Genomic DNA, 20,294 nt, shown 5'->3' on the forward strand with positions numbered 1-20,294 from the left:
TGGCAAGTATACATTAGAACAAAACATGGATTTTTAGCTTGCAAAGTTTGATCCTGAGTGCGAAGGAAAACACCACGTTGTCACTGTCAGCAAAGGAAAGATCTAGGTGCTTTCCTCTGCATTATCTGTTTGGGAGTGAGTCCAGCCACTTTCAAATAGGGCTTACTCCCAAATAAGGCTGCCTAGAACTGCAGCTGTAAAGTACAATCCTAGGCATACTTACCTGCATGAAGTCCCAATGAACACTCCCTACCTGGGAGTGGGCTACAAAAGCCCAGTCCTAAGCAGATTTCCTCCCAAGTCAGCCCCATTTAGAGCTATAGGATTGTCTTGCAAGCCAGCCTGCTCAGTACCACAGCCTTAAAGAACTCTAAACATCTAGCTCCCAACACTGCAGAGTATCATGGCCAAGGTTCTCTGCAGCACACAGAAACTGAACACAATGCAGATGGAATCCTGATTTTTAACATAAAACTCTAAAAACCTCCACTAGTCAGATGCGCAAAAAAAGTGCTATCAAAGCTGCAAATCTTTCTGCAGCACAAGCCTCCCCCCTCCTACTGCAGTTTGCAGTAACTGAATATACTATTTATTGGTGATGAGACCCTGTCAAAACACATACTGGAGATTAGTAAATGGAAGATCATCAACAGAGACAAAAATAGATTTTTCTGTGCTCAATGCAAAGTTCAAATGCTATCTCCACCCCCACCCCCCGTTCCCCCACCAAGCAGTACTGAGCAAGTCCCAGCCTCAAATGCACCTTTGTGAAATGGAATAATGTACAAAAGGAAGACCAGGAATGGTTTTATTGCCTGGAGAGCCATTTGCCTAGATTGGGCTAAAGAGACTCTGGAGAAGTCAACTAAAATTCTGCCACTCAGAGAAGCACTGGCTTAATTCTTGCACAAACACACACTCAAGCACAGAGTGGAGCCCATGGTTCTTTATTCATTAGAAAAAGATGTATTTACCAAAGCAAGAGTGTAATCCCATTAAACACCAGCTGGCTCTATACAAATATCTTTTTAAAAGTGAACAGACTAGAGATGCCACATAGCTTGCCTTTCTAACAATTCTCCACACTTTTATTTTCCTCGCCATTTGTTATGGTCCTCCCCTCCCCTATCTTTTTTAAAAATTCTGATTTGAACTTCATCCATTCTGAAAAATAACATGCCAATGCTAAAGTTTACTGGGAGGCAGGAACCTCAAGTACAATACTTGCAATTTACAATGACCCTCCAAATTCTGAACCATCCTTCATCCCCACTGGAGATTGGGCGGGACCAGCCATCCACCGGGAGGCGGAGCCTGAAGGGAAGGAGGAAGCTCATGAACTGGTGGCCAACCAGGTGGATACTGGAAAATGGACTCTTCCTCAGGGTCGGCACTGGAAGGAGCGAGATGATAACAACACTGGATAAATAACTGGCAGGTACATGGCACTTTTTCAATGTTCAGAGTGCTTCAGATACATTATTTAAGCAATCTCTAAACAACCCTGGGAGGTAGAATCAGTATTATTATCCTCAGGTTGCAGATGGGAGTGTGAGGCTGGAAGACAACTGGATTGGCTACATAAAATAATGGAATGAAATCTGACCTTGGGATTTACTAGTCTTACCCAATACCCCCTAAACTCTTCTGTAACTGATTTATGAACCGCAACCATTGTGGAGCCATACACCTGTGCCCATGGTTGATACACACGTGAAGTCTGGCTCCTAGGAGTTTTCTGAGGTTCAGATATTTGTGCTAGTTGTGGGAGGGGGGGGGGGCAATGGTCTATCAACAGAGTACTTCTCTGGATATCTACCTCAGTGTCCCCCCACCCCCAGGAAATAGGCCTGGAACCACAATTCCACAATGCACTACTGAACAAAGAGACACAGCTAATGCTCTCTGCAGGATCTGAAAGCCAGATCAACATAAGCTTTGCTGAGCAAAGCAATCCAAATTGTTGGCAGCCCTCACAACAGCACTAGGTTCAGAGCTGCCCAAAGGCAGATAACTCAGTGGCAGTGAGGGCAGCACCAGACAGACAGGAGCCATCCAAAGAGAGGGAGCCTTCAGCTTGTGGCAGAATCAGGGGAGTGCAGAGGCAGCAGGCAGGGGAAAGCAGCAGGTTCCACTCTGGTACCAGCTAGCACAGTCTGCCCCAAAAGGCAAGCAGTGGGTAGAGAAGCTACCAACAGAACCCTTCAGTGCTTTTTCCCCCAAGAGGAGAAAAGGATCCTATGCTGTCTTCCCTACCCTCCAGTAGCTCCCAGACAAGGAAACTGAGAAATGAAGAGCACAAGGCTGAGAATCGCAGAGCCAGGGAAGAATGCAAGCATGTGACTCTGAATCAGAGCTCTGCCTTCCATACCTGGGGATGTCAGGGATCTAGTGAGAACTACAAGTCAAGGGTTTTGTTGGGAGCCTAAAGAGGATGGTGATGGAGCTGTCCACACCTAACAGATAAATGAGGATTAATACCTAATAGATATCTAATAGATAAATTCTCCCACCTTTCTTTCATGCTCATTCCTTCCATGAAAATAAACCTCTCTGCCTGTACTCCAAGCACATGTATACAAACGTGCACCTTCACCCCCTTTGATTCCTGCCTCGTCTTTTCCTCTGTTGTCTCTCCCAGTACTAGAATCGGAATGGGAAGTTCTGCAGGACAGAGGACACCCCCTCCTGTAACCCTGCCAAGAGTTGTGGGCACCCATGGTGCTATGCAGATGATAGCAACAGATGTAGGATGCGAGCAGAATGAGCAAAACGCCAGGGATGCTTTGGAAGTTCAAAATGCCTCTTCCTCTCCTTGGGAATATAGGCAGGCCTTCCAAGACCATCTGGAGTGCCGCAGGAACCCCTCCAAGAGCAAGCCTGAAAAGCACGTACCTGTTTGTCTGAGTCGAGCTGAGCCGCTTGGCCCTCTTCTCCAGCCACTCCTCGATGGTCCCTGGGGGATTTGGTATCCCATCTCGCTGCTGTTCTTTTGCTCTCCTCTCCTCTTTTTTTTAAAGAAGGTGACAAGAGTAGAGCTGCTTTAGCCTGCTGTCCTTTTACTCCATTAAGTCTGCTCATTAGCCTGCAGTTCTCTCAGAGCTGACGGCTTTTGCCTGCACAATTTGGCCTGGAGTGGAACCTCCCTCCCAGCTGTCCTCCCGCATTTGGAGACTGGGCCAGATCCAGGCCCAACCTCTTTCCTTCTTCCTGTCCTACACTGGCCACCAGCCCTGAACGGCTTTCAAAAGATCCGCCCTTCTGGCCTGGCTAGACCTGATGCATTTGTACAGTCTGGGAGGTGAGCCAGCCTGGAAATCATGGCAGTTAAAGAGGAGCTGGGCCTGCATTGCTCACCAATGATCTACAGGTTTCAAGGCCAAGTACCACGAGCCCCCTCAAACTGCTGCTGCTGCTCCTGCTTCTCTGAAAACAGAATGCTGCGAGATAAGATATGCTTAAGAAAGCCCTTTGGGAAACAAGGGATTCTGCAAATGCATGAATGAGGATTCTAAAGCATTACAAGCCAACAGCACTATCCCTGAAAACAGCAAGGTTGGTAAAAGTGGCAACTCAAAACCAAGCGTCAGAAGGAGGGGAAGAGAACAAAACCCATTCATCTAAAAGCTGGGGAGCCACGTTCAAAAAGGCCCTGCTCCTTGTTATGGCTCTCTTCAGCTCTGACAAGGGAAGGAGACTGAGCAGGGCTTCAGAGGATGATCTTAACAGAGGTTTAGGAAGCAGGGGGAAAGATGGCCTTCTTTCCTTATTGGACTGCTTACAGGGATTAAATGCCAAGGGAAGGGCAGAGAGATGCATGCCTGGCTCTGCCCACCATCAGCATGGATCCACTCCCACACAGAAGGCCCCTACCATTTCCCCAACCCCTTTCCATCAGATGCCTGCTTTAAAATGAGATGCTGTATGCCACAGCTTTAAGCAAAACGTTAAGCATTTCTCAACAGTGTGTAAAATTAGCACCAGTACGCCAACAGAGTGAAGGATAACGCCAGACTCATGATGGCAGCCAATTATTCTTCTTTCCTGTTGAATATTAATGATGGTGGCAGAAGCAAGACACACAATGAGCAGCCAGAGATGGATAACGTGTCATACACTGTTTGGCTGCTATTCAGGAATCACACAATAAGGCAGTGGCAGGCATTTGGGAGGGGGGGGTGTGTGGCAGATCTTCTGAGGTCTTGGTGTGGCCAGATTAACTTCTTCCATATCACCCTTTTTGCAAAGGACAAGGTTTGTTTTTGGTGGTGGTGGGTTTGTGTGCCACCAGTAGAATCATGGGATGAAACTTTCCTAGACTCTACCACTTCAAGTGAATTTGTGCATTGGAATGGGGGTGTTGCAGATCTCAATTTGGTGTAGTGGTTAAGTGTGCAACTCTTAGAGAACCAGGTTTGATTCTCCACTCTTCCGCTTGCACCTGCTGGAATGGCCTTGGGTCAGCCATAGCTATTGCAGGAGTTGTCCTTGAAAGGGCAGCTGCTGTGAGAGCTCTCTCAGCCCCACCCACCTCACAGGGTGTCTGTTGTGGGGAGAGAAGATATAGGAGATTGTAAGCCACTCTGATTCAGAGAGAAGGGCGGGGTATTAATCTGCAGTCTTCTTCTTCAACACACATGCTGAATCAGACCATCATGGTCAGCAGTGTTTACTCAGACTGACAGCAGCTTTCCAGGGTCTCTAGCAGAGGTCTTTCTCATCACTTACTGCCTGGGCCTTTTTTACTGGAGATGCTGAAGATTGAACCTGGGCCCTGCATGCCTGGCGAAGGCTTTTCTACACAGCCAAAGCCCCTCCCAGAAAAAACCGCTACTACCACCTTCCCTTCCCATGTAAGCATAACAAATAAGATAAAGGGAACAAGAGCAAACTTGACAAAAGTACAAAAATAAAGGGATCCTTGATGGCTATCTTCCTATCTGATGGGACCTTATCCCCTTTTGGGACAACATTCAAATATGCTACCCTTAACTGTCTACTGCTTAAAGTGATACAAATCCAGGTCTGGTATACACAAGCAGCACAATGAGGGAATAGAATAGATTGCAACAGGAGGGGGAAATTCACATTTTGGAATGCTCCCCCATGTTAAAAAGAAATCTTTGCAAACAGTAAACCAGCACAACACTACAAGGACTGGACTGAAATTCTTGCTGATTAGCTGGTTTTCTATTTGCAGGGATGCTCCCCTGCCTCATGGAGAAGGATTCAAAAGTGGCATCTTCCATACATGTAAGTCATCACCAGATGAATATGCATGTGTGAAGCAGCCCATACCTCCTTCTCAGTGGTACCTACCCTGCAAGCAGAGAAGGTGCTATGATATGCACCTACCTTCAAAGAGTTATTCTGGCTTCCAGTGAAGACCATTCACTGTCTTTGCCTTTAGGGTAACCTGGAAGTTTTATTTGTGCATCATGTCTCTGATACCCCCATTCATACATGCACATCACCAACATGTGGCAAGCATACGTGTGTGAACCAGCCACAGGAGTCTAAGATACAAACATGTTTGATTTTGAGAACATCCTCTCTATCCCTAGATATCCACTGTCAATGTGAGCAAAAAACACTTGGCTTCCTGCAGGGCTCGAACAAGCTCGTACCTCAGCCTCAATTCCATATTTATAGCACTGGATTATTAACTATTCACTTTTGATAGCTGCAACAGCATCTTAGCTGCTTTCCCCTTCAGCTCCTTCCAACTTCCAGGTTCTGTCATCCTGGGTCCAGAATGCCTCTCCCATGCCCTGGAACTTAGCTTGTCTCAATGCAGTCTTCCAGGAGCAGCAAACAAGATTTTACTCCAATGTATGCTGCACTTAGCAAGTCAAAATAGAAGCCAATGCAGGATTGTCCACATAGGAGTTTAATTAAAAAGGTTTCAATTTGCAGTATGAAAGGGGGAAAGTTTGCTGAGGTCCCCCAGAGGAATGGCTTCTCTTGCCAGCTAATTCAATTCCTTTGCTTTCATCTGGCCCATCTAACCTCTGCCAATAATCAATAGCAGGATAATTGGCAAACAAACCTGACAGGAACAGCTGGTCAAATCAACCTCTCCCTTCAGCTCCATAGCAGAGGGGCTGCATTTCCTGAAGGCACTGCTCGTTGAAGCATTTTAAGTGTTTTTTAAATGTTTATTTTGCAACCAGGTACCCTTGCCTTTACGACACAAGCTGAAGTGCTGCAGGAATAATTTGAAAGAAATTCCACTTACAGAAGGGGACAACGAGGACATGTAGAAAGAATCACTGCTCAGTGGTCAAGCATGTACTTTGCATATGCAAGTTCCCAGGTCCAATTCCCGGGCCCACTGGCAAAAAAGTATCAGTGGCTAGGAAAGATCTCTGCCAGAGACCATGAAGATTCACTGTTAGCTCAACTCAGTTTTGGCCCAGACTCCAAAATAGGACTGAACTAACAATCACTGCCTATCACTAGATACATGTCTGGATGGACATATTAGGCATTGTCATATATGTCAATTTGTATTCAGCCTTTCTTCCAAAGAGGTCAGAGCGGAGACCTGGACAGCATCCCATTTTACCGTCAGATCAACTCTAGTTATTCCACCAGCCTCAAGGCTGAGCTTGGATTTGAAACCAGGATATCTTCCAAGTCTACCGCTCTAGAACTATGAGCACTTTCCCTCCTATATTGGAAGCATATGAACACCTCCCAAAAGTTTACTCTTGGTGTATGAATCAGTAAAAAAGAAATTACCCTCCCTCAGAAGAACTCACTCTCTCTGGTCTCTGTGCAAGTCACTGTTCTGAGGAGGCCTCCCAATTTGGGAGGTAAATCCCGCATATCTCTATATGAGTCACTGCCATAGCTGCAGTTTGACTCTTCTGTGGACGGGTGCTTGGAGCTCACACAAGCTTTTTAATTTTGTAATTCCTCCCTCGCAAGATGCAACTGGGGAACTGCTCCTATGTCAGTGAATGCAACATGGTGCATTTTTTTCTAGCTTGCTGTATCAGTGGGCTTGACAGAAACTACTAAGGTCGGTAGGCCAGTGGTCCAACTGGGTACAGGACAACTTCAGGTCTTCAGATGCATTAGACTTCATACCTTGGACTGAACTAAGGCCCTGAACTTCCTACAATTACTTCTGGATTCCACATACTGCAAAATCTGACCTTGAAATTCTGAGGAAACAGATACTGGGAAACTGCATCAATATTTGTTTGCTCTTTCCAGTCTTCACCTTGGCAACAACTTACCTTGTACCTGTGCATTCAGTTTCTCCAAGTCCACCTCAGTCATGTGAGAAAATCTGCAGTTAGAGCCAAAATCACATTGACCTGCAAGGAAACTCAGACAAAGGGCATATGAAGCAGACGGCACAAAAAGGGGCAGGGAAAGAACACTGTTAATCCTCAGCCTGCCATCATGTGCACTAGGACACAACAGTACAGAGCACTGCATCAAGCACATGATTCGGTATCACCACAAAAAGATGCTGGTGTTGCTGTTTTCAATAGAGAAAGTTTCTAGCCCTCATGAGTAAACGAAAATGTAAAAACTACGTGGACAGTTGCTACAGTACACTAAGGAACTAGAAGGGTTTGAGTGGAGCTTTTTAACTTAGCATAGAGGCAGATCCCTCAGCCCCTCTGTGCATGTTTCCCACCCTTCTCTACAGATTTACAAGAAAACAGAAAGCTCCATATTTTGTTTGCTAGACACACATACAATTTGTTTAGTTCCAAAAAGGCATGCAAGTTGAGTGCATTTATGCAAGACTGATGCATTTGCAAATGAATAGGCCAGACGTTCCCAGCAGATGTGTAGCCTAGTCCCAGAATCTCTCACCTGAGCAGACTGTCATGATTGTAGAAATGAAATATATATATTCCCTGTTAATAAACCATAACCAATGCAGCCTTAGGAAAAACTCAAATGTTCATATCCTTAATCCACAGTTCTAGTGAGAAAGGCAGACTACATATGAAGATAAGAAGGAGAAAAGGAGGAAGAGGAAGAAGCATCCTAAACAGAGTTATACCCTTCTAAGCCTATTGACTTAGGTGCAACAATGCTAAAGAATGTACTGAAAAATTAGTTCCTGCCAATTAATTAACTAAGGCTATATCTAATAGAAAGATAGGCAAATAACTGTATTTCCGAGGTCTGCTCAACTCTTAAGAATGCACTCTGGCAGGGGATGGGGAGCAATACTCCCTCTAAGCTGTGGAGTTTTGTGAGCAAAAATTGTGAACTACTGGCATTAAAGATGTGAGCTACTGCATAACATAATTTGCTCTGGGGCCATTTTTCTTGAGCTAAGACAAAAATGTGTGAGCCAGAGGCTAAAAACTGTGAGCTAGCTCACACTAACTCAGCTTAAAGGGAACACTGGTGGAGAGGTAACAGTCTGACTTGTTGCACCAGCAACAAATACCCTTTTGCAAGTGGTCCATCTCCTTATTAAAGACTGTGTCACCTAACAGAGAAAGTGCTGCTATTACAGGGCACATAAGCTTCAGGGCAGCCCCAGGTGCAAACAACATATAAAATCTGAGAGAATGGATTTTAAAATTACAGTATTGAATACTTTTGTCTTCATAATAATGTATGTTCCTTATGAATGAAACTCCAACCACACTTTTTTGTACATCTTGATAAACCTGGTAGGAGCTGTATAAAACTGGCTTGGAGGCAAGGCCTGCAGATACCAATTGGCTCTCCCAAAGTAAATTTACTCCTCTGATTGAGCCAATTATAGCTTGCAACCAGTGTTACCTCTAAGCTGAGTTAGTGTGAGCTAGCTCACAGATTTTTAGCCTCTAGCTCACATATTTTTGTCCTCATTCAGGAAGAATAGCCCCAGAGCACACTAATTTACACACACAACTTTACTGCCAGTAGCTCACAACTTTAATACTAGTAGCTCACAAAATAGATTTTTTGCTCCCAAGACTCTGCAGCTTAGAGGGAACATTGCTTTCAACCCTAACAAAAATATGGCTTTGCCAGAAAAAAAGTGCATACCTGTCTGCAGGAACTTCCGACAGGGCTTCTTACTCTGCTCCTCCTGTAAGATTGCTGCAGCATCTGTGGAATACAAAAGGACCACATGGGAGGGAGAGCCAGGCCCAGCATTTCTTCTTGTTTCAGCCTGGCATGAGTCCAGCTTTTGCCCTTGTGAGCCTTCTCCCCCAGGAATCAAAGCCATCATTTCAAAAGGAACTTGCAGGATAATGCAATGCTTTGTCCCTTCTCTGTTGCATATACTTGGATCCCACCTATTTGCAAGAAGCTTCCTTGTGTGAAAACAGCCAGAGCTCCTGGCTCTGCAGCCAACAGCCAGACTCCAAAAGCCACCTAAGGTGCTTTTGCATGTGCAACAGGGTCTCCCTCACTCTCCACTACATCCACAGCCCTTTCCTAGTACTGGGGGAAAAAACTTGTCTCCTACCTCGAAATAGGTCATACCAGACTTTCTTGGCCCTCAGGTGCTGCACCCCATTCAGGTGCTTCTTCCTGTTGTGGAGGTTATCCTGAAATGAGCGGTCACAGTAGTCGCAGAAGTAGCGCTTCCCCATGCAGACGCCACCAAATGCACTTTCTGAAGGAAAGTTAAGTACAATTTATCCACACGTCTTTCATACATATACCCTACTTTTTTCTTCCATTGTGGAAGCCTCCATCAAGTCACTTCCATGAGATTGGATCTTTTCTCAAAATTCTGGCAGTCTCACATACTTGCAAAAGCAGGCATCATGACTGCCACACTATATATACTCTCTGGAGAGTAAGCCGTATAGAGGGCATCAGAACTAATGAATACAGTCTTATCTACCCTATCTTTCTCCCACCACAACTTTAAGGAACTCAGCATTGCATATATACTAAGTTTCTTCCCCTCCCGTTCTATCCTATCAACAGGTTAAGAGGTGGTTAAAATCTGCTAACAAATGCAAGGGTTAGCTGGTTGACAGAAAACAAAACACATTACAAGTAAGATAGAATGGCTCATTTTTTAAAAAAAGGTAATGGGGTGTGGTAAAACTGAAAAGGTTGGCAGTATTTTTTTTTTTTTTAAAGATGAGGTGATAAAAGGTTAGGAAGTTTATTGGATCCTATTACTAGGAAATGGTAAAAATGAAATTTGTAACTAAGGGCTATCTGTAGCTGTGAGTATTAAGATGGATTCAGTTGTAATTACAGACAGGGCTTTTTTGGTAGAAAAAGTCCAGCAGAAACTCATTTGCATAGTAGGCCACACCCCCTGATGTCACCGTTGTTTCACATAGGGCTTCTGTATAAAAAGCCCAGTAGGAATCATTTACATGTTAGGCCACACCCCCTGACGCCAAGCCCAATGCCAAGCCAGCCAGATCTGCATTCCTGCTCAAAAAAAGCCCTGATTGTGTTGATTTGTTATAATGCAATTTTTAAAAAACTCAAAGAGGTAAGTTAGGCTAGGAGACTGGCACAAAGCTAACATGAATTTTATTTGGGTGGGTAGCCGTGTTAGTCTGAAGCAGCAGAACAAAGTTTGATCTGAAGAAGTGTGCGTGCACATGCTGCACAAATCTGCAATCTGAATGCCTTTGGCCAGTAAAAGACATGTTGCTGAAGTCCGGGTGAGGAGGAAAAAGGATTTACTGCAATGAATTGTGGAGCAGAGCTATGGCAAGTCCTGCATACCAAGCTGCTCCAGTCCTTTCGGGGTGGTCAAAACCTTATATATCCTTACTGACACATTGGCACATACACATACTAACTGGCTGTGACCTCCTTCATAATTTAATTGTGAGACTCAGCTGAACACTACTAATATATTTTATCAAGGCATCAGTTCACTGGCTACAAGCTGTGGCGCAACAAAAAAATTCAATATGTATGTGTCTTGACCAGTTAAATCTGGTTGTGGGTCTAAGAACCCCCCACTTCTATTGTTACTTAGAAACACAGTAGAAATGCAGTAAGGCATAGTGAAAGTTATGTCTCTGTTTCAGATAAGGCTGAAACCTTAGTTGTCTTGGTCTCAGCACCTGCACTGTGAGACTAAGTCTTGTCTTTTTCAGCCAACCCAGTGTATAAACCCTTAAAGATGTTGCTTCTGCAGGCTTGTAGCCTTCGTACCTAAAGCTGTGTCCCACACACAAACAAAAGGTTATATTCAAAATAAAATTTTGTTGGTCATAAAAATGCCACTGGACTCAAACTTTGTTCATGTGAATTTTATTGCAACAAAGGCATTAAGGCTTAAGCCTCCACAGCCCTCTAACCACTACAACAGCATCCTGACTTTTCAAAAGAAGGTATTCTTGAGGAAACATGCATAAGATTGTAGATATATGAGTGATATACTTTTGTAACGCTTCCTATTTTGCTCAAATTACTAAACAAACTACTCACCGCTCTCCAAATGCTACATGTGTTCAGTGCCTGACACTAGATAGATAAACTTCACAATTCGGACCTAAACCTCAAAACCACCTCCCCAAAGATGTAATTGGAGTTTGGGACGTATTTTCTTTCCGCAGTCCCCAAACGAACGCGGATGACCACAAATGATAAACGAATAAACTCTGACTCCCGAAAGCATCAGCGCTCAAGCATCACGTGCCAAAGAAGGTACCGTGTAGCCTTATGGGAATTGTAGTCAGTTTCTAGGAATACTAGACAGGTCAACGACCGCATCGAGAGAGACTAGACTCCAAAGCCCACAATTCCGAGCGGAAATGTCTTCATGTTACCAGTCAACCCGCGAGGGGCGCCCTTGATAGATAAAGGAGGCGGGGAAGCAGCTGCGCGTGCGCTTTAGCGGCAGAGGAGCTCAAAATGGCGCTAGGGAGGCAAGTGTACAACTTGCTTTTTCGCCGCACCTCCACGTTTGCTCTCACGATCGTAGTGGGCGCGCTGTTCTTCGAGCGGGTTTTCGACCAGGGCGTAGATGCTCTGTACGAACGCATGAACTATGGGGTAAGACAGATCTTTTGGCAGGCCCAAGCCAGGTACTCGCATGGCTGTTTGTCGGGGCTCGCTGAAGGTCAAGCGCTTTCCTGACCTTTGTGAGGCCCCGACGGCTGTTGGCTTTCCCAAGCAGCGAAGTTTAAAATTGCCAGCCTCAAGTAACGTTGGATAATTCCCAGAATATCTCCAGGCTACACAGATCAGTTCCCCTGGAGCAGATGGCTGCCTTGGAGGATGGATTGTATGGCCGTTCAGTGCACCCCACTGAGGTTTTAGTCACCACCAACCAGGGGTCGCTTTGTAGAAAAACAGGTGGTGGAGCTCATCCAGGGGTTGTTATGCAGCTGCACCTACTATTCAATGGACAAGGTGGGGGGGAGGAGGGGAAACCCTCAGAGAGGTTTAGGAGCTGTGCTTCTGTGAGCTCCTGCTGAATCCGAGGCCGAGAAAACCCCGCGTCCCACCAACTCTGCCTTCCCCAGACGCCACCCCCAAATCTCCAGGAAGTGTTCAACCTGGAGTTAAGCAGTCTTAATGGAACTATTCTTTAGCTTGTGGAGACTTTACCTTTATTTGTGTGCTTCCTCGAAGAAAGCAGAAAGTTCTTGTAAAAATGCAAGTGCACTGTGTTCTGGTTGGTCTAGGTGCATTCAAAAGTAACCCTTTGGCTGGTGGGGGGTGTTAACCAAGCAAATAGGGTTGTAGCCTTGTATGTGGATTTCAGCTGCTCTGCAATTAATGGCTGGAGGACCATACATTTGACAGGTGAAAAGAGGGACATGCTTATAATGATCTACTATTTATTCTCTCCCACCCGCATTATATATTGATGGAGGCTATACAAATACTTGTTGTATTTATGTACCTTGTAACAGACTGCCCTGTGTTGTTTTAAAAACCTTGGTGGTGGTCCTTCTGCTAAAACTATATGCCCTGAGCCTTCCTTTCTGTATTTATTATGCAGTACTGAAAGTTAACAATGAGAGTCTTTCTGGACCAGACCAGTGGTCCATCTAGACCAGCATCCTGTTTCACACAGCAGCCAACCAATTGCTCTGGAGGGCAACAAAGAGCACAGAGGCCTCTTCTCCTGATGTTGCTTCCTAGCACTGCCTCTGAATACACAGATTCCCTTTACTAATTATGGCTTGTCACCACTGATGGACCTGTCCTCCATGAACGTGTCTAGCTCCCTTTTAAAGCCATCTGTGCTTGTGGCCAACACTACCTCCCCTGGCAGTAAATTCCACAATTTAACTGCTTGTTGGATAAAGTGTTTCCTTTCATCTGTCATCCTTTTGTGCCCAACTCCCTCCCCACAAGACTTGGTACTTAAACCATATACTTCAGTTGGTTGGTTCTTACTTTGTAGAGACCCATTGATGATATACCTTTCTTTTGTTCTAAGGGATTCTTTTGTGGGGAATTATGACAGTCCTATGACAAGTAAAGCCATAAATTCATATGTACATAGGCAGCAGCATAGGACCCAGACGTGTCAAGATCTAGAAGGTTCTTGTGGTTGTCCCTTCTCATGCTCAGGAACTATCTGTGATCCTGTGCTTCACTGCAATGCTTGAGGTAGTTTCAGAGGGTAGCTGTGCTGGTCTGTAGCAGAACAGCTTCCTTCAAGTCTAGTAGCACCTTAGAGACCAACAAGATTTCCTGGGTATAAGCTTAGAAGAGTCTGATGGAGCTTTGATTTTTGAAAGCTTACAAGTGACTTAGTAGCAGTGTACTAGTCTCTTCTCAGGATTTTATTATATTGTGTGATGTGCTGGTAAATTGTTAAGTCAGCAATGAAGAAAAGGGCTTGGGGAATGCTGCCTATGTCATTGTCACTTGTGAGAAAGAGTAGCAAGTGGCCTCTACCCATAGTCCATGTAATAGTCACTGTTAGTACAACTATTGCCCTCTTTAGGTGCATGTGGTAACACAGTCTTCAGACTTTGTTATCTGAGGATCAGGTGCAGGAATCCTACTTCTGAGTATTTTGCAATCTCTGTATCCTTTGTGTAAGCGCACACATCAGTAAGCGCTTCTCCTTGCCACAGGCTGCACTGCTCAGGACAGTGAGAGACATAGCACTGTTTTTGAGAAAAGGCTAGAGCCAGGGGATCAGTTCACAACCACAAAAATTATTTGATGTTCCTATTAGCTGTAAAAGAGCCGATGCTTACGAAACAGTAGACCCTATTCATCTTTGCTTGAAACGATCCTTACCTGATTTTTAGCTGTACTACTTGTTCCCTGCAAAAAAATATTCCAGCAATCCCAGGAGTGGTAACTGGTGGTCACTGCCAGGCTGTAATATCTTGTTTGGAGGCAGACATCCCTGTAGCTCTTTAGAGAATATTGTTGTCTCTTTGCTCTGCAGAAGATGTGGAAGCACATCAAGCATAAGTACGAGACTGGTGAAGAATAAAGTGAGGAGCTGCTGGACTCCCTGTGGGACCTTCTGTGATCCCTTCAGTACAACCCATCTTCCCGATTGCCAGCTGTTCAGAAGGCGTGTGTCCATCCATGTGTGTCTATCTGAGACAGAGTGCATCTCTCAAGAGTGACAAAGCTACCTGGACTTGGGCTTGTTGCCCTAAAATGTAGCCTAATAAAATGTTTTCAGATGTGTACATCTTGTACTTCAGACCTTCTGTGACTCTTCTCTTGAGTAGCTCCTCTTTATGGATGAAGTTTAAGCCAGACTGCACATGGCAAGGGAATCAGAACGTATTTATACTCATGCCCCTGGCTCATGTATTAAGGTGGAGTATTATCTAATTCTTAAGAAACCAAGCACATTGGGGAGGGGAGCTAAACATTGCCTTTGTATTCAGCATTTTATTCCTGCCTGACTGCAGTACTGAAAGTGAGCTGAGGCAGGGCTTACCATCCTTTGCTTGTTTTCTTGAACATGGTTTTAGAAAATAGATTGCCACCTCCTACTTTAGGTGGGGATGGGTGCATTGATACAGGGGGAAGGCTGACATAATTGAAGTACAACATCCTGGTAGGACCATTCAAATCCATACAACACTGTGCAAGCTTTATTACATGGATTTTGTTGTTTTATTTTTGCATGCACCAATATGGCTGTACAATTTTTCCTGACATCCATTATTCCTTCCCAAATAACCATGCATACTAATTTGTTAAAACTATACCTATAATATGAAGACAAACTGGAGCTGGGATTGTACTCCTAGTGTAAGCCCATTGATTTCAAAGGATTGTAGCGTAAGAGCTTAAACACATTTCCTAGAGAGTAACTCCATTGAACTTGGAGGGATTTAATTTTAAATACACATGCTGAAGACTGCACTTTAAATATTTACTATTTTGGAAAATGAAATGCATGGCTTATTTTTAGATAAGGTCTTTTGTGCTACCTGGAGCTATAACTTTTGAGAGGTGCTGGCTGAAATTAGCAGCAGAAGGCGATGCTTCATTACATAGTTCCTTTCTGCTTTAGTCTACCCCTATGCTTTTGTGGGGTGGGAGGAGGAGGTGGCAGAGCAATATCTTGAGAAGTGAGGGCTGGTTATTGCTGGACAGATCAGAAAGATGTCACTCACTGCTGTATACCTGTAGTGACCCGATAGTCCCGCCCCCTGGTGTCAAGCTACAAGTATATAAACTATTGCACTGTAGATGGCAGGTAAGTTCTTCCTTTACAGAAAGAAAAGTTTTTCCTAAGAGGTAGCTATGATGAAGTTAAAGTAACTGTAAAAAGCATTGCCATTCAAACAATTGATGGCGGTTCATTCTGAAGAGCCAATGATTGCTTGGTCAAAATATTTATGCTAAATCTTATGGCTTTGTAAGATTTTAATACTTCGTTTAAGAATCTTAAGATGGTTGGAATGAGCTATGTTGGGGAAGAAATACAGGAGAGAAAAAGTGCTTACAGGTTAAAGTGCAGGAACACTGTATGGGACAAAGTGTGCAATTACGCACATGTAGGTCTGCTTCTGGTTGCTATTGGAAGGGTCTAAGAACTTTACAAAGCAATGGAGTTCTGTTACTGTGACCACTGTTGACCCTGGACTTGGGTGCTTGAGACTGTCAAGTATTGTATTTCTGTAGTCATAAAAGCTAAACAGTTGTTTTGTGATCAAATGAAAACTAAACCCTTAATCTATGTTTTACTTATAATATATAGCACAGAAATAAAGTAATTAATATGGTAAGAAACAGAATATTCATCCCCAGATACTTTTTCTTCCTGCCATCTGCTCACTGCAGAAGCACTTGATTTTAGCACATTTCTGTTTAATGAATACTGACAACCTAAAGCTTTTACGTAGAGGTTTAGCTGCTCAGCAAGATTCACCATGTACCTTCCCCTTGGCTGAGTTCCATCTTCTTGCTGAGAATGCCGTTGACAGTGTTCAAGTGTCAGTTATGTCTCCCTGCAGAGCTGGCATACATCACTGAACTGGCTCAGCATCTGACATTATGCTCTACCTTGGAGATCATATTAGGTAGGGTTCACCGATGAAGAAATCCAGTTGTCACACTTTTTAAAGATAAGAGTCAGTGGATGACCTGGGTATATAACCAGGGTCTTAATACTTTTGCTAGAAAGGCAGTTAATCCTGTGTTTGTGTGGGGTATTTTATCACAGGATGTCATGTGCCAGATTTTTTTACCAGTCGTTTTATTGTAGCACCCTACTTGCATGAATACACTTGAAGCTGCCTTATACTGAATCAGACCATTGGGCCACCAATGTCACGTCAAACTGGCAGCAGCTCTCAGATCTTTTACATCACCAACTGCCTGGTTCCTCTGACAGGAGATGCTGGGGACTGAACCCTGGAACTTTCTGCAAGCAAAACAGGCTCTTTCACTGAGCCACAGTCCCTTTAGGAGCAAACTGGTGCCCTAGCCACCACTGTAGGCAGAGATATAGTAAAAACAGCAAGCAGTAAACAGCTCCTGTAGAGAGCCTCCTGTAAAGATTAAATTGGAACAGTTTAAAAGCATAACAGTGGCTATAAGAATGAGATGCCGTGGAGGGAGGTGTCTGGTTCAAAGCTTTGCTCAGCCACAAGGTTCCATACAGAGGCTGCTCTTAGTCCCTGCATGCAACACGGACAATAACAACCAGGGGGTTTTTTGTAGAAAAAGCCCCCAACGCTGAGCCAGCTGGAACTGCATTCCTGCTCAAAAACCCGGATGATACAGGTCTGGAAGTACTATAAATGCCAAGAATAACCGCATGTGGCCTATGAAACTGACAATAGCAGGGTTATAATGTCAGTAAATACAGATGGGGTCTGAACCGTCCCAACTATGTAGAAAAGCAGTCTGAGACCAGAGTACAACTACCAAGGGGGTGGGGGAAAGGCATAGAAAGAAGCACATTAATCATGCCTAGCTTATATAGTACTATCTGTACATAAGAGAAGCCATGTTGGATCAGGCCAATGACCCATCCATTCCAACACTGTGTCACACAGTGGCCAAATATATATATATATATATACACACACACACACACCACACACTGTAGCTAATACCCACTCATGGACCTCTGCTCCATATTTTTATCTAACCCCCTCTTGAAGCTGGCTATGCTTGTAGTCACCACCACCACCTGTGGCAGCAAATTTCATGTGTTTATCACCCTTTGGGTGAAGTACTTCCTTCTATCCGTTTTAACCTGATTGCTCAGCAATTTCATCTAATTCCCACAAGTTCTTGTATTGTGAGAAAGAGAGAAAAGTACTTCTTTCTCTACTTTCTCCATCCCATGCATAATCTTGTAAACCTCTATCATGTCACCCCGCAGTCAACGTTTCTCCAAGCTAAACAGCCCCAAGCGTTTTAACCTTTCTTCATAGGGAAAATGTTCCAACCTTTTAATCATTCTAGTTGCCCTTTTCTGGACTTTTTCCAATGCTATATCCTTTTTGAGGTGCAGTGACCAAAATTGTACACAGTATTCCAAATGAGACCGCACCATTGATTTATACAGGGGCATTATGATACTGGCTGATATGTTTTCAATTCCCTTCCTAATAATTCCCAGCATGGCGTTGGCCTTTTTTATTGCAATCGCACACTGTCTTGACATTTTCAGTGAGTTATCTACCATGACCACCAACTTGTATTTGTAGCTGGGATTCTTGGCCCCAATGTGCATTACTTTGTACTTGGCCACAATGAACCTCATCTGCCACGTTGACGCCCACTCACCCAGCCTCAACAGATCCCTTTGGAGTGCCTCACAATCCTCTCTGGTTCTCACCACCCTGAACAATTTAGTGTCATCTGCAAACTTGGCCACTTCACTGCTTACTCCCAACTCCAAATCATTTATGAACAAGTTAAAGAGCATGGGACCCAGTACTGAGCCCTGTGGCACCCCACTGCTTACCATCCTCCACTGCGAAGACTGCCCATTTATACTCACTCTGCTTCCTATTAATTAGCCAGTTTTTGATCCACAAGAGGACCTGTCCTTTTACTCCATGACTCTCAAGCTTACTAAGGAGCCTTTGATGAGGAACTTTATCAAAAGCTTTCTGGAAGTCAAGGTAAATAACATCTATTGGATCTCCTTTGTCCACGTTTGTTCTCCCCCTCAAAGAAATGTAACAGGTTAGTGAGGCAAGATCTTCCCTTACAGAACCCATACTGAGTCTTCCTCAATAACTTGTGTTCATCAATGTGCCTACTCATTCTGTCTTTGAAAATGGTTTCTACCAACTTTCCCGGTATTGAAGTCAGACTGACTGGCCTGTAATTTCCCGGATCTCCTCTGGAACCCTTTTTAAAGATTGGGGTGATATTTGCTACCTTCCAGTCCTCAGGAACGGAGGCAGATATCAATAAAAGATTACATTTTTTTTTTCAGGAGATCCACAAGTTCACTTTTGAGTTCTTTCATAACTCTTGGGATGTATGCCATCCGGACCTGGTGACATTAGTTTTTAATTCGTCAATCAGTTGTAGGACCTCCTCTCTTGTCACCACAATCTGACTCAGGTCTTTCAACACCCCTTCCAAAATAAGTGGTTCAGGAGCAGGCAAATACTTCTCATCTTCCACAGTGAAGACGGAGGCAAAAAATTCATTCAGCTTCTCAGCCATTTCCCTATCCTCCTTCAGTAATCCTTTTACCCCTTGGTCATCCAAGGGCCCCACTGCCTCCCTGGCTGGTTTCCTGCTTCTAATATACTTGAAATTTTTATTGTTGGTCTTTTATGTTTTTTGCAATGTGCTCCTCATAGTCCCTTTTTGCCTGCCTGATCACAGTCTTGCATTTGATTTGCCACAGCCTGTGTTCCCTTTTATTAATCTCACTTGGACTAGCTTTCCACCACTTAAAGGAGTCCTTCTTACCTTTTAAAGCTTCCATTACTTTGTTTGTTAACCATGCAGGCCTTTTCTTATACCTGTTTGTGCCTTTCCTAACTTGTGGTATATATTTTATCTGAGCTTCGAGGATTGTAGTTTTAAATAGCCTCCAAGCTTCCCCAAGGGTTTTGACCGTATTTACCCTTCCTTTGTTTCCTCTTCACATGCCTCCTCATCTCAGAGAATTTACCCCTTTTAAAGTTAAACGTGGTTGTGCCGGTCTTTTGGGGCAACTCCCTATTTATACAAATGGTGAAATCAATAATGTTATGGTCACTGCTCCCAAGTGGTGCGATCACTTTTACATCTCTTACCAAGTCTTGAGCATTACTTGGGACCAAATCCAGGATCGCCCCACGTCTGTTAGGTTCTGAGACCATCTGCTCCATAGCACAGTCATTGAGAGCATCTAGAAACTCAATCTCTTTCTTTCAACCTGAACACATATTGACCCAATCAATCTGCGGGTAGTTAAAATCACCTATTACGACACAGTTTTTACATTTAGCCACTATCTTTAATCCTTCCATCATATTATAATCGTCCTCTATCTTTTGATTTGGTGGGCGATAAACTCCCATAGTTAAATTTCCTTTTGGGCCCTCTATTTCAACCCAAAGCATTTATAAAAGGGAATCTAATTCTCTGACCTCAGTCTTACTGGATTGTATACCCTCTCTGACATACACAGCCACCCCACTATCATCACAGAGTGTATGTGTGAAACATGAAACAATCTTATATATTAGGCCAGTATTACTACCAGTTTTGTACATGGAAGAAAAGGGCTGAAAGACAGGGGCTTGCATCCAGTCACCTCATAGGTCAGTGCACATTCTTTTAGTAATTAAACGACAGCAGCTTAGTGTACTTTCCATTAGGAAAGGTGAAAACTGGTGTTCCATAGAAACTGTGGTGGGGAAATAGGCCCAACAGGAAACATGTCCTCCAGTTTTTCAACTCCCTTCCCAATCATC

General features: G+C 44.0%; 2 protein-coding genes across 3 annotated transcripts; one reads left to right on the forward strand and one right to left on the reverse strand.

Annotated features, from left to right (window-relative positions):
• Positions 1-931: 931 nt before the first annotated feature.
• Positions 932-11,735, reverse strand: ZMAT5 (zinc finger matrin-type 5). 2 transcript variants are annotated; one of them, XM_060249753.1, is made up of 6 exons: positions 11,395-11,735; positions 9,446-9,595; positions 9,019-9,081; positions 7,248-7,328; positions 2,896-3,007; positions 932-1,393 (listed from the first exon to the last, which is right to left on the reverse strand). In XM_060249753.1, the coding sequence occupies exons 2-6, from the start codon at positions 9,570-9,572 to the stop codon at positions 1,264-1,266; spliced, it is 513 nt and encodes a 170-aa protein (XP_060105736.1). In that variant the 5' UTR covers positions 9,573-9,595; positions 11,395-11,735; the 3' UTR covers positions 932-1,263. The 2 variants fall into 2 exon arrangements, with proteins under 2 accessions (XP_060105736.1, XP_060105737.1); XM_060249754.1 differs by lacking the exon at positions 11,395-11,735 and having other exon boundaries at positions 9,446-9,622.
• Positions 11,730-14,582, forward strand: LOC132579420 (cytochrome b-c1 complex subunit 9). Its single transcript, XM_060249755.1, has 2 exons — positions 11,730-11,961; positions 14,330-14,582. The coding sequence occupies exons 1-2, from the start codon at positions 11,821-11,823 to the stop codon at positions 14,375-14,377; spliced, it is 189 nt and encodes a 62-aa protein (XP_060105738.1). The 5' UTR covers positions 11,730-11,820; the 3' UTR covers positions 14,378-14,582.
• The last annotated feature ends 5,712 nt before the right edge of the window (positions 14,583-20,294 follow it).

This window comes from Heteronotia binoei, chromosome 11 (assembly GCF_032191835.1).
Source record: "Heteronotia binoei isolate CCM8104 ecotype False Entrance Well chromosome 11, APGP_CSIRO_Hbin_v1, whole genome shotgun sequence".
NCBI classification, from domain to species: domain Eukaryota; kingdom Metazoa; phylum Chordata; class Lepidosauria; order Squamata; family Gekkonidae; genus Heteronotia; species Heteronotia binoei.